Raw genomic sequence first — 15206 nt, forward strand, 5'->3', positions numbered from 1 at the left:
ATATCAATTTTACTAGATGGGTATTTTATTGCTTATAATTCTTATTTTATCCCTATATAATGTCTGTATATTGGGTTGCATACTTCTTTTATTATTTCCTATATTTCCTCATGATTTTATTCTGAATAAAAGCTATTGCAAAGCACACATTTTACCTTGAAGGAAAAATAAAGTATTAGTGATTCTGATTCCTCAATCACAGGACAGAATCATATATTTGGCCATGAAGTCCATTGAGAGACTGGTGTTGAGCCACCATAAGGACATCTCAAGCCCCCTGATGGACCCCTGCAATTTGCCTATCAGACAAACAGTGTGTATTTCCCCATAATTACTGGTTTCGTAATATGAATCTGTTTTATTTATTGATGTTGTTGTTGGTGGAAGTAGAAGTGAAGTATGAAAGTAAATACAACACAAAATCCTGCCGCTACAAAAACATTCATGTAAATACACGGAAAAAACAAACACACAAAACCAAGGGGAACAAAAACAAATGCTAATTTGTTTATCTAATTTCTTTTGTTTACACGCCAAACGTTTGAAGCATACTCAGGCCCCGGTCAATCACCTCAGGTCATGAATCAAACTGCAATTTCTCTAATCACGCGCTACATTAAAACAATATACTGATGCGGGAGCAAATATAACCCCGCTGAATCCCCATAGTTCATACTGAATAAGCATTACATGAATATGTATATGTATTATTGTGGAGTGGAATAAATAGTTCTGAGCTCTTAACACAGTAGCTCTTGCATAATAAGGTTATTTTACTCCCACCTGTTTGATTAAATGTGTTGCCCTTTATTTAACTGTTCCCCTCACTCCCACCCAGGATTTCTATCATTTCAAGCTGCTGGGAAATTCACCCCCCAATTATTAACATAACACTGAATGTTTCTGTAATGACAGTGCAACTCCACAAACTTAAATTGAACTGATTAAAAGCCTGTCGAGTGCACAAAGGAACGCTGAAAAGGAAACTTAACCCGCTAAGAGAAGTTAATTAACTCATCACGTCCTAACCAGAAAAGAGACAAATGAAAAATGATCCCCGAAATGTTGAAAACCAATCATTCCAGTAATTGAATGCACAATGTTGGGGAAGTGGAGGCCAGTGTACTCAATTGGGATTTCAGTGTCAACACTTGTGATGATATTCTGCTTAACATTAGTAGAGTAACACTGAAGTGATATCTCTCAGAAAGGTAGTGTTCCCCTGGAAAACTGTTTGGACATGTTCAGCATGAAATCTGACAGCAACCTTATATTATTGAATAAAGCAGATTAGGAAGTAAGTAGATACACCACATCCGTTTCTCTTGTAGTTATGAAGAAACAAGCAGCTCCAGAATTCTGGGTCATGTAGTATTAAACTGCTGTTGCTGTTACCATGGCAACCGAGGCTGTCGCAGATTTGACCAGGACTGAAATATTTAGATTTGACATCTAAAATATGTAAAAAAAAAAAAAATAAAAAAATAAAAAGCTGTGGTTTTAAAGACATTTCGTTAACAGTGTGTACATCTTTTCAGCTCCACATTCTAAATCTGCTATCTCAGATGTAGCTGTGGTGGTGACGGTAATTGGTCCATAAGCGTAAAATGTGTCTGCGACCTTGAAGGACCTCTGAAGATGACAAACCTCCGCAGCCACCAGCTTCGGAGTGTGGGGCGGAGAGGGAAAGCGGCGGGCTGGGAGAAAATGAAGACAAAGGAGGATTGCCGGCCCATTTGTGTAAAGGTTAGGGCTAGGGTAATGAATACCCTGGCTATATGGAGCTCCCGATGTCTGCTTCCCTCCAGCTGCCTATAAGCTCATTTGGAGTGACACTGGAGTAATGTCAGTGTCAAGGAAATACAGCGAGAGGCAAAGAGGAAGGGAAGGAGAGAGGGAGGGAAGAGTCTCTGTCCTCTACCTTCTATAGATAATCCTTTCTGCCAGGATGAAAATTATCCTGCACTTATCCATAATTACTTACCTCCCTCGGTTTCCATTTCTAACAGACGGTGCAACAAATTGATATACACGTAGCATATAGTCTTACTTGCACTAAATATAAGTCTCATCATTCTCTTTTTACTGATTTTCTCTTCAGAACTGGATTAGATTGAAGGATTTTTTTTTTTTTATCCACATTGCAATTCAAAAGTTGTTTGTCTCAGCCTTACCCGCACTGCATTGACTTGAGTGCTGTTTTGAAGGAAGTCCCAAACACGTGGCCCGAGCTCATCCCAGGAATCTGCCAGTTCTTTTAGCATGGCCAAGGCGTTGAATGTGCTGTTCGCCTGGAGTAAAAAAAAAAAAAAAACAACAAGAAACATTGAAAGCTCGTGTGGGAGTTTCATGTAACTGTTAAGAAACAGGCTGAAATTATTTTCGGTGTCGTTTTTTTATGAACTACAAAAGCAAAGGAGACCATCAGCATGAAGAGGGACAATTTCTATATTTTTTATTTGAAATGCCTGAAAACACTACTGAAGGGTCAGTGCACACTGCAGACACTGCTTGATTCTACATTTTCCACTGCAAATGAGCTCAATGAGAGACAAATGTGACTGTATAAGGAATGCAAGAATTACTTTTTTTTTTGTTGAGAAATACTACTACTGCATTTACAGGACAAGTTCAGTATAAATTATAAGAGATACTGCTCTGTCCACAGGGGGCGCCAAAAACAAAACAAACAGAAAGTTCCTCACAGGAGCTTTAAACAGTTATTTTACCTTCCCCTGACTGGGAGAATATTCACTGAGCAGCTTCTGTTTCGCTCTGAGCAAATCCAGACATGAAAGCACTTCACATCTGCACATTTCAGCTAATCCCTGGAGGGACTCATCACATTGCAACACCGCCGCCACCCCCCCCCCCCCCCCCCCCCCCCCCCCCGTGGTGACTAATGTAAATGGGGTTATTTACCCCCGAACACTGACTTGTAAACAATGCGACTATGTCTGGAGTGAAACAGGGGTACTCCTCCGCCAGCGCCGGGCCTCGTGCTGTGAGCTCATTATGTATTCGCGTTGCAAAAACCTCCCTGCCTGCCTGATGTTTGCTTTGTTTATGGAGTTATCCAAATGATGCTAATATCTTGGAGAAATGTCTTGTCATGAAAATACATCAGATTCGCCGCAGCCTCCTGACAAACGATTGTATTATTTTCATTTTCTTCCCCAGGTGGTAATTCTGTGTGACATCAGTTGTTTTTCTTTCCTCCACTGAGGCCTTCTTCCCATTTCACACAGTTACTGATTCAATCACTGTTACAGGCATGATCCTGAGCATACAGGATATTCAAACATTACTCCAACAAGAGGAGATATCAGTTAAGACTTAGCCATATCTGCTACATCTCAGGAACAAGAGAAGTCCTTGTGTGCATGCCAAATATATTGCATTTTTCAACCTAGACTTGCCTCCTTCACAATGAGGCGAGCAGCAGGTGTATCGGGAGCGTAGAGGACCTTCCCCTGCAATAACGGCCTGAAGGTGCTCCAAATCACGCGCAGACCAGGTGTGCCCTCCAGGGTGTCGACCAGAGTCTGACAAAAATCATCTGCAGGAGAGACGAACAGAAGAGGGGAGAAGACGGGAAATGTCAATGCAGGAGCAAGAGAACAGCACTGGAATTCTGCACGTTGTGGGTCTTTCCTTTATGTATGCTCTTTCACTGGAAAGCAAAAGTGGAGTAAAGCGATGTAATACCTGTAAGAAATCATTGAACTTTCAACAGGGAAGAAGAAAACATGATAAATATTGCACATGAGCTTGAAATTTATATGCGGCTACCATAGAAATCAATGTCAGGCCGGTATGAGAAAATATAAAGATAGTAGGAGTTAAAGCACAAAGCATACATCTTTACCTGTGAAATTATATTCATAACTTAACCAGAAACATGTAAAAATATTGAGAAACCACAGCCTAATATGGCACAGTCAGGGAATAAACGGAATAAAAATTAAAGCTAAAAGTGTCTGAATCTAGCTTAAATCACGAGCAACAATGATCCCAAAAGCTGCAGGATAAAACGTTTATCATGAATATTGCAAATATAAGGCAGGAAAAAAGGAATAAAGGTGCTGATTAGAACATAGCTCATCCAGTTTAGACCCCGAAAAAAATATTGATGTAAACACGACACTTCAGAATTTAGAGCTAGTATTTATGGACGAAGCCAACCACTCATATTGTAGGGCAGGGGAGGGCAACTGGCGGCACTCAACGTGGCCCTCAGGTCAATTTTTACATATCAATTAATTGGAAACATGAAGAAAACATGACAACCATGAAATCATGAAAACTAGAAACATGTCCATAATAATATTTGATCACTGGTATATGTTGAGTTAAATTTGAGACATAATTGACTGTAATCGTTTTTTGTATCCTACAATTTGGCCCTCTGGCAGTGAGAATTAAATGAATGTGGCCCTTGCTGTGAACAAAGTTGCCCATCCCTGTTGTAGTGTCTTGTTTAGAGATTCATTTTTTTTTTAAGTGAGGAGGACTACAAACTTGTGAGCTGGTGTGTCTCTGTAGCTCTGTACTACTCCGCCTACAAACAGTAGATGGCACTGCCATTTCCATGCTAGTTGTATTGCAATTCTCTGGCTCCGCCACATTCTCTGCTTGTTTGTATACAGGAAACCATGGCGACTGAAACCGAGCATATTATGTTGGAGTTGGAGATTAAACACATTGAGCAGCAAGTTGGTTATACCGCAGTTATTTCAAATAGGGAAAGGAAAGAAAGGAGAAATCAGAGTAGATGAGGAGATGGAATGTACGGGATTGGAATGGAATGGATGGAATGGAATGGATGGAATGTTCAACTGGAAAGCATTGTTAGGTCAGACTACTAGTCAGCCCACAGTAAGCACACAGAGATTCATCATACTAAGAACAACGTTTAGATGTGTAGGTCCATTTATTGAGGAGGTGCAGGACAGGCTATGCACGTTGTCTTCTGATAAGGTACAGGGCTCTGGAAACTACAGCCTAGATTCCACACAGAAGTATAAATCAGGCTTTACAAGGTTAAGTTCCACTCTATTCAGTAACTGTCAGTATTGAGCAAAGTAGTTTCAACACAAAAGAATTCTGAAAGCCCAACTAAAAGGGTAGAAATTTGCAATTACTTTTTTGTAAGAATGTTTTTTCTTCTTTCAGGTCGTTGTTGTTGTTAAGAAAGCTTACTTTCTAATGTATCTATTGACACATATCAAAGCTGCTTGTTCCTTAACAAAGACATATTGTTCCTGAGAATAGCCTACCTGAGTTCATTAAAAGAAAACTCAAAGTTTTTTTCTTATTCATGAGGAAGCAAATCATGGCCAGTTACTGTGACATTATTATGCATAACCAACCAGAGAGTTTCAGAGTGGATGTATTCATAAAAAGTTTGGAAGTAAAAATGCACAAGCAGAAGAAAAACACAAGCCAAGAGTTCAGACCTGAGCACATAAGGACAAGTTTGTGTGGAGCAGAGGAGGAAAAAAAGTCAAGATGCTCAGCGGCGGTACGATCATTACTAATTTAACGTATCTGCCAGCGTGGATATTGCCAGGTTGGGAGAGTGATGAATAGGTTACATGAGGACCCGCGCTGCATGCAACCTCATGCTTGGATTGTTCTGGCTTTGTTATGACTGAAAATATGCGATTCCTGCTGTGTGGCAGTTAATCAGACAATTGATCAGTCCAGTGTGTCTCCTGCGAGTCAATATGACCGTCTGCCTTTTTGATTTGGAGCTAACTGTCCCGTTGTTGGACACGTGTCATTGCATTAGTGCCGTCTCCTGTCCTTTCCTTTACGTCTCCGCTGTCAAGACAGCAAGAAACACTCCCTCCGTCCAGCACTCCCTCTCATCTCACCAGGGCGACCCTTTCTCCCATCAGGGAGATTTTAGCGGCCATTTTCAGTGCAATTAAATGTTAGCCTTTCTGCCTGCTGGCCATCTTTCCCAGGTGCTCCTGGGAGGTGTGTGTGCGGGCAGCTAATGGCTACCCCTTAGTCTGAGTCTGACCAGCTGTTCCCTCCACAGACTGCACAGATGCCACTTCCTGCAAATATAACGCTTAAAAGACAGCATGTGTGTACGCAATGGTTCAGTAGTTCTCTGCTGTTAAGGGTCAGTTAGAAAAGAGATTTCTAATATCTGACAAAACACAGAAACTTTTCTATTATGTATCTATTATTAAGTATCTGAATATAAAAGTTAAAAGTTATTGAGTTTTTGTCTAGAATACTTGACTTTTTCAACTTTCTAGGCGTCCTAAAATCATTCTAAAGAAGAAACGAAAAGGAAAAGCTACTCTTTTGTTTGACTGTTGCTTTTTGACCACAGGTGAAATGTTCACAAACATAAGAGCATCAAAGCCTTTTTTTTCTAACACAGCCTGTTTAAATTATGAGTTTTAAACCTCACTGTCTGTGTAAAAAAAAAAAAAGTAAAACGACAGAATGGTGGTAGAGCAGGAACAAAGGTGTAACAGAGACAGGATGGTACAGCCCTTGTGTTGTGTATGTGAAACCTTCGCTTTTCTATTTTTACTTGTTTTATTTTGCAGAAAAAAAACACCTTTTCTGCACTTTGACACTATTCAAATATCACACTGGGACGGCAATATGAGGGCGCTGTGATAAAGGACCTTTTCAGCTGTGTGGTTGCGGATTCTGTGCATAAAGCAGCCTCTGTTTATTGTATTTCCTTCATGCTAAAACCTGTTGCAGGCATGCTTTCTATTATAACATAGTAATCTTGATTGAACAGCCACTGTAAACCTGGTTTAGGTGAACCTGGGCATTATATATATTTTTGTGTTTCCCACAAATTGAATCCTTCTACATGTTGAGGAGATTATGAAAATAGACAGCAGAAAAAAAAAACCCTTGCATGCTGGTGCCAAATACAAACACAAAGAATCAAGAATTCTACTCAACTATAGAAATGGCGGGGTCAAATGCATACCACTTACACACCGGGTATCTGTGTATCAAGGGGAAGATACATCTGCTTTTGATTCTCTGTGTGCTAAAGGGAGCATCAGATTACAGGGGTTGCACACTCTCGAGAGGTGTGAGCCGCGCGGTTCTCTCTGACAACAGATCTTTACTTTATTACAAAGCAGCGATATGAAAGAACAAGAGAATCTGTTCTCTACAACAGGTTTAGCCACAGTCAAATAATTGCTTGGAGCCTCAAGTTGGCCCCTCAACTTACCTGGCAAATTTAATCAATTTGAGTTGCACCCTGGAGATGGGCTCAATTTGGTCTATACAGTGGGACAGTGCAGTCAACACACAGCACATGCTGGTTCTACACACACACACACACACACACGCGCACGCACGCACACACACACACACACACACACACACACACACACACACACACACACACACACACACACACACACACACACACACGCACACACACACGCACAGTGTCTCGCAACTACATGTGCAGACTTGCACACTAAGAAGGATATTACTCTAGATTCTTATTATCCACGTTTCATACCAATTCATGCAATGCACTCAGACAGACAGATGCACACATACCTCATGTTTATTCACCTAATTTGAAAACACCAGGCTGAAGTGGACTACCCCGTGCATCGAAAAAGCAGCAGTTATATCGAGCAAGCAGGATAAACGAAGTGCCGTCTTACAGAAATCCAACAGAGAGTCAAATAAGCGTGAATAAACATGTAAGTCTCTCATAAGAAAGAGAAAGAGGCTGCGCTGACATTCAATAGTTGGAGGAGAGTGAAGATGGACACATGTTCTGACCAGTACGGCTCTAGCATATATCAGTTAAGATAACCCAATTACTCAGGAGAGAATAAAATGGGTCTTGAGAAAATTGTAAATCATTGGGAGCAATGTCAGAGAAAATCACAGCAAAGCAAACGAGACATATTAAATAAAACAGGGAAGGTTGTTTTTAAATGACCACAAGATGTGATTATTGGAAGGGTTGATTTGAGTACAGACTTTTTGGTATGGCTTTAGGTCAAGTATAATCAGCAGCTTTTCAGCTTTGGCTCATGGCACTTCGACTGTTCTATCTGCAGGGAAAAGAGAGCCAACTCTCTTAAATCCTCCATATGGTACAGAATAGCGACAATGAGGGAAACTCATTACAATGAGCTGACTAGAAAAGGGTTCCAAAATCAATGATGAAATATCTTTAACCACATTTATCCAACAGAGTATAACTGACATGCTGCGTGATGTAATCACTTCCCATTTCTGCCAATCTGCTTGGGCAAATTTAGTGGTGACAAGTTAATTTACCATCATGGAAGAACAGTTACCACTCAAGCTATTCACTCAAGTGACTCGGAAGGTTTCCTTTTTCAGTCAATGATTAATTAGGAAGGGAATGTTTCAGAGCCGTTAAAGAAAACATCAGTGTTGGCCTTTATTAGTGTTATTCCACTATTCCTTTGAGTGTTCTTTCTCATTTACAAAAGAGTTGTAATTGGTCATTACGCAGACGCTCTTGCATCTTCCACATTCACTTAAGTGTATATAGAGCGACCCATTGAAATGCCAAGGCGAATCCAAAAAAGCCAATAGCATGCTAACGGAGATGTTGGTGTTTTTTTATTTTTTTTTTATGGATGATACAATGTTTAAGCTCATTTGCTCTGGCACTTGCATGCAATTCCACTTTACAGTGCAACATTCTTTCCAGGGAATAGAGGTCTTCTTATTAAAATCTAATTCTGTGTCGTTGTCTCTAAAGAAAAGACATTTAATGAAACCGGAGTGTGAGGTCTCTTACGAGCATCAGCCTGCACGAAGTGAAGCTGAAGAGATCATTCACGAGGACTTCTTGGCACAAACATATTGAGCGCTGTTCAAACGTTCATGTGCATTGTATCTTAGTGTATTCTTCCCTGAATTATTGTTGCGTGTCTTTATGTTCCCCAAGTGTGATTTCTGTACATTTCATTAATAGTCCAGTACAGTGTCGGGATGTTTTACAGTGTAAGAACCAAATCACAAAATGCAGGTACATTTATAAATAAAACTGTACATAAGATAAACATATTTATAATTCTATATGTGTGTAACTTTTCTTCTGAATTTTAAAAATCAGTCATAACAAAAGTTTTATTCCCATGTGTGGAAAGCTACCCCACCTTTACTGATTTAATATAAAACTAAGTATACGGTAACAGGTGCAAATGATAAAACGTTTAACTTTTGAGGGTCAAACCCGTTCATCAAAACCATTCACAAGATCAGGTCTAAACATTCAGGTGCTTGATAGTAATCCATAACCAGTTTTCACCCTGTGGTCTCCTCAAGTCCCTTAGATGAAAATATAAAAAACTGAGTGAAGTGAAGAGATTTTCAGACTGCTGCCATTCTGTTAGGATAAGGTCATCGTCTCTCATCGATTTACTTCAAAACGCTCGAAAAGGTTCTTCCAGCAAGTCCAGGGTAGAACGAAATGATTCAGAGTCGGCTCTCTGAAATGATACTGTGAAAGCATGAGTCAAGTGTAATTCAAATATCACCTGAACGACAGCGAGGAACACTTCACAGGACAACACTTGGGTGAAGAATAACACCAGTACAGCAGTGCATTCTGGACCATGTTAGGTAGCGAAATAGTTCCTTTGAGAATGTCAGACTTCACTGTTGTAAATGCATCATACTATATTTCACACTACCGCTTTTGGCCTTACCAGGTCACTGTTAACAGCACATGAACTTTTGGTGGAACTTAGCACTTTTCTACTGCTGGAACCAGGATTTTAAAAAAAGTTCCAGGGGCTTAGTTTTAAACGCAAATTTTTTTCCTGATCTGGGGTAGAACTATAGGTATGCAAAACAATGCAATTTCCTCATTGACACAACAGGAATATTCAAAATAAAGACATTGAAAAAGTCTGAGTTTGTTACAATAAGAAAAAACATAGACTCTATGAGTTATAGCTAATGTGCCTACTTTCTATTTTTTTTTTTCATTGCACTTGATTTCTAATCGCATAATTGGTCATTCTGATCATAAAACGTAAAAAAAACAAAACTAATAATAAAATAAAATAAATAAAATATTATAAATAAAATAAAATTAAAATAAAATAATTTTTCAGTCTCCTGCGTGCATGGGCAGAACTTCTGAAAAGTACCTGGACTTGGATTGGGCCTTACATTGCTGAACATTGCTGATTGATGGTGTACAGGTTTGGCTTTTTAAAACATCAACAAGCTCATTTTCCAATTCTTCATGGGTCTTGTGACCTTGTGGAATACACAGACATTAGGGGGCTGGAGGAAAATGTTAGTACCTAGCACTAAAATCCCCAGGAACATTTGGTGGAAAGGCGGCAAAAGATTGCTCAAGAATAAGCAGTCTGAAGCATGGATGTAGTGTTCCTGACTGTTCCCATAAAGTTACAGGGCCATGAGTAATCTTTCTTCTGTTCTTAGAACTGACTGATTTAAATGACAACCATGTTTTATGTATGTACAAAGTGCGTACTTCACTTTGATATAAAGTCCTCGGCCATGAGACAGACTCATATTTGTTTGAATCACACTTTGATGCAGTAATGCAAGAAAAGCAGAGTGCACGGGGTAGGATCAAAGGGTGATTCATATCGGTGATCCTTTATTTCTTTTATCCACAAATCTTTTAGAATTTATATTTCCTCTTTTATCAATTTAATCCTTGAAGCAATGAGGAGGCTTTTTCACCTACAGCCATACTGAATGTGGGTGGTTTTGTTCATATTTTCAGTGCAGTGTGAATATACCACGCTTTCTTTTAATTAAGCCACCTGGAATACATCTTTCATTAGTTCAACAAGGATACAACAGAGCATACCGCTCTGCAGGACACTGTATCAGGTCACTGTGGCTGTTCCCTGCATATCATTAGAAGCATAGGAGACAATGACATCCTGGGATATACTTGACCTAGCGATTTAGACAGCTTTAGAAAGGTTTAAATGCAAGACTGAACACCATCAGTGCTGCCTTTTCTCAAAAATCTGAGCCTGGTTCTTTGAAATCAATACCACATTGGGGAATTTGGCTACAAATGCTGACAATATGGCTGCCCGGGTGGTATTCTCGAACTGATTAGCACAAAATACCAGTTTAGAAGACAAAAAAAAAGTGTTTCAGTGACACCATCTGTCCTCTGTGAGAAGTTTGGGCTGCCATATGTTCATATTTAGGATGTAATACATTCTCGCCTTGTGACTCTGCAAAATCCAGACAACAGCATCAGCTTCCCACTTGGGAGAAGTTGTTCTGGACTTTTATTCTCCATTAAGAAAACAGTATTATGTCGGGGTGGGGAGTGCACAGCTTTTAAATGGAATGAGAAGAGCTGATTTGATTGGCTGATTTGATTCGATTGATGCCAGCCCCAAACACAGCCGCCGATAATGAATTCCTAATCAAACCCAGTTTCCAGCTCAGGCAGCGTTGCCAACTGTGCCACAGGTGCAGGTTTCCTGCATGTGCACACGTAGGCACATCCTGTGAACCCTGCACTGTTCCCTACACTGTGTACCATGCACCATTAATTTGTGAAATTGGGGATAATTGTTCTATTTTTCTCATCTCAATGCTTGTTGAGAAAAACTGGGTTTTGCATTAAATGTGTCTTTGCAGGAACATATTTACTCATCATGTTTGAACAATTGCAACACATCTAACCTAGAAATATGCACCCTGAGCTTTTCTGGACTTTTTCTTTATGCCACACTAGCAAGGGGTTCATGAGTTTCACACTGTTCTCTATATATATTCGTCAAAACAACACAATTCTGATTTGATGAGTTATCATAAATGCCATCATCTGCATCACATAGTGATCAAACCTGCAACATGTCTGCAACATTACCAAGTAATGCTCACTGGTTTCCAAACATATCATTAATTTTGTCCATTTCCTAGTCATGACTACAAACAGAACTCAATTGACAAATACTGCTGTACTGACCTGAACTGTTGCCCATTGTGGACAGTAAATTGATGTTTTCCATCCAGCCAGATGAGCGTGAACTGACGTACATGTTGGTGGAATTGAAATCGGACTGCCTCTCACACAGAAGCATATTCATACTGCCCATCATGTCATTTTGGAAATCCAGTGAACTAGCAGCCTTAAATATCATAGAGTTCTGCAGCCTGGCCACCTAGAGGGAGGAAAGTATACGTCAAGTATTGGGAGAGACACAGTTGGAAAAAAACAAAACAACCAAAACCTCAATTACTGTAAAAGACAAATAGGTAAATGTACCTCCTCAAACACTGGTTGTGCATCTTGTGTAGTTTTCCACAACAGTGCTGCTGTGTCTACTGCATTAAGATCCAATGCTGCCGGAAGCTAAAGAAGATCACGAAAAAGGGGTTTCAGCTTTAACATGAATGACCAAAACATAACATAATAATAACATAACAAATACATTGTGTGAACTTCACTTTAGGAATAGTTGATAATGAGTTGTTTTCTAATGATCCCTTATTTAACGTAGGCCCAGAAAAGAATCACATATGAATGGTACTGAATGAAGAGCCAGAAGCAACAGTCTCAATTATAAGCTTTTAATTGATTTAAACATTTGATATAACGTGTGACGTCCATCACCAGCTAAAAAAGAAAGTACCCACTGTTCATCAGCCTTTCTGTCAGAGACGCTAAATGACTGCTCATTTGGGCATCTTGACCTGCAATGTGAACTCTTGTGTCATCATCCATGACAGTGGTTCATAAAAGTTGCATTACAAATGACAAGTATTACAGTGTGTTACACTGACATTCTAAAGGGAACGCAATATGGGTCCAATTATAAGAACTCAATGGCGTGCCCTTTCAACCACAGTCATTTTCATACATCGAGTGTCAAGCAGAGGCTTTATAAGGAGTGCCTGACGAACGACAAAGTTGAAAAATGTATGGGAGTTATAGGTGCAGAAAGACAATAATGAGGGAGAAAAGAAGGCTAAGGCCGTGTTCACTCTTTTTTCAACTGCCAGTGCCTTTTTTACATACAAGCCTATGGAAAATGGAGCAAGGATGACGCCTTTTTTAAAAAGCGGACGCCTTTTCAAAAAGCGCTGCGCCCGACGCCTTTTTCAGTTGAATTATTTCAACTTTTCAGAAAAGCGCTGGGTGACGTCAAGCGCCTTTCTGACAGCTGACCAATCAGGACGAGTAGTAACCTACGTCCCTAGTTACCGGTGCCCAAAAAACGGCAAACTTCCACCAGGTATGTGTGCACTGCGTGTCCGCTCCGGTCTGTTATGGGTCCATGCATCCTCGTCCGTCAACACCCACCGGCTGCGTTCTCAGTCCGCAGCACGGAGAGCACAGCCGGACAGCTGGAGTACAGAGATAAAGGAGTTTCCACGGTAATTTTACAGATTCACTGGCGACAGCACGAGATAACAATATTCGTGGTATAAAACTCAATAAAAACCTTATAAACACATAAACACACAAACAAACAGTCGTTTTTCTGAACCGTCAAAACGGAGGGTGTTATTCTGAAAAGAAACCGGATGTTTTACTGTTGTATCGGGGTCTGACGTCCCGTCCCGCTTGTTCTTTTCTGTGCTAAATTGATGCGTTGTGCTCCGGCGCGGTTGCACCGCAGACTAGATCCCGTTGTTAAGGTTACAGAACACTCGCACATCAGCGCTCAAAAGGCGCTGAAGGCAGCGCTTTTTTCTGAAAAAAGAAGTCAAGTGTGAACACGGCCTAAGAGAGGAGAAGAGGAATGCAAAGTATTTGAAATAAGAACCAAAGCAGTTTCCCTTAGATCTGTTCGATTAACTCAAATCACACTGCACTTTGTAACAGATGCCTCAAAGTGTTGTTTGCGTTTCTTCTTCTCTAACAAGGTAAGCTGATTGAGAAAAGTAGTCGTTCATAATTACATTAGCGTACTGTAGCTCTAATGATGTAAAAAAAAAAAAAAAAAGTGTGAACTGCAATTAAGATGTTTCTGTAAAAGACTGAGTAGACAGCGTTACTATGGAATGACTTGTTGAGCTCCACATCGGTTTAAATGAACTGTTACTGCCTTTCTATGGATTCTCAAATTATATATATATACACAAACACGATGTTTTTCAGAGCCGATGTCTAAATATAACTCGGTGATAAACCCTGACGTCCTCCCTTGTCCCTGTCTTTATGTTGTTGTTCTTATCACAATCATTCAGCTTCGTCGAGCTGTAAGTGTGAAGGCCTGATGTTCTCTTCCATCCATTTGCTCACGGCACTCAAGAGTTTCTCCCCCCTATCTTGTCTGGCTTCTCTTTCCTTTTTTCCCCCCCTCTGTCTGAAAATGCCTGTGGGCTTTAATTGTTCAAATGCTCCCTCCGACGAACTTCCTGCCTTATCACTTATTTATTGGATTTGCTGTCCCGTATATTTCCCCTCAAAGATAAACTGGAAGAGAAGTGCGGGCTTTCATCATCCCAAAGGAAACTCGGAGATTTAAAAGAATTCAGGAAAACATTGGTTCTAATAAATAATTCCCACCTGATTGCGTGCATTCGAGTAAAATCACTTGAAGACACGGAGGTGCACATGAGCGTGACAATTTTTAAGAGCTCAGACAGTGTGGGAGAGAAAATGACTTCTCAAGTCAAATGGATGAAACAAAAACACATTGAGATAATGGGGAAGGAATAAAAACGTTGAAGTGTTGTGGTAAGGTTCGGCCTTAAAGTGGTTAGCATTTTTTTTTTTACTTTCAAAGATACTTCTTCTTCTCTGTACGTCAAGGAGCCAGACAAGCAGAAAATTTAATTTTTAAATGGTTAACCTCAATTTTCTAGCAGAGCCAATTGAGGTTAACTGTGTTTTTGAATTCAATTTACTACAAGCCATGAAGGATTTAAAGTTAGGTAACAGAGCATGCACCTACAATACCTTTTAAGCTGTAATCAAGCTCATCTAAGGAGATTTTAGCTGGTAATGAAACTGAAATGAATAGTGACGCCTCCGAGACCATCAGTATGAAGCTGAAGAAAATGATTTTATAAAGTTGTTTTCATGTCTGACATCACAGCGTAGGGGTCATTACAAGTGATTAACTGCACACTGCATCCTTATCATTTAATTTGCCATAACAAAGATTCTCGATGAGTGATACACTGTTAAAAAACAAGAGGATTGGTGAGCAGATGGCCTAGAGTTAGTGTGCACA

The 15206-nt window shown here is 40.0% G+C and overlaps 1 protein-coding gene across 1 annotated transcript in view; it reads right to left on the reverse strand.

The window, feature by feature from the left end:
- The window catches only part of LOC132958271 (phospholipid-transporting ATPase ABCA1-like), a 149498-nt gene that overhangs the window by 118486 nt on the left and 15806 nt on the right, over positions 1 to 15206 (reverse strand). The window contains exons 8-11 of the mRNA XM_061030999.1: positions 12287 to 12373; positions 11987 to 12182; positions 3420 to 3559; positions 2175 to 2291 (exon numbers count right to left, since the gene is read on the reverse strand). Coding sequence (XP_060886982.1) covers positions 2175 to 2291; positions 3420 to 3559; positions 11987 to 12182; positions 12287 to 12373 — 540 coding nt within the window. The remainder of the gene's footprint in view (positions 1 to 2174; positions 2292 to 3419; positions 3560 to 11986; positions 12183 to 12286; positions 12374 to 15206) is intronic.

This window comes from Labrus mixtus, chromosome 23 (assembly GCF_963584025.1).
Source record: "Labrus mixtus chromosome 23, fLabMix1.1, whole genome shotgun sequence".
In the NCBI taxonomy this organism is placed as follows: Eukaryota; Metazoa; Chordata; class Actinopteri; order Labriformes; family Labridae; genus Labrus; species Labrus mixtus.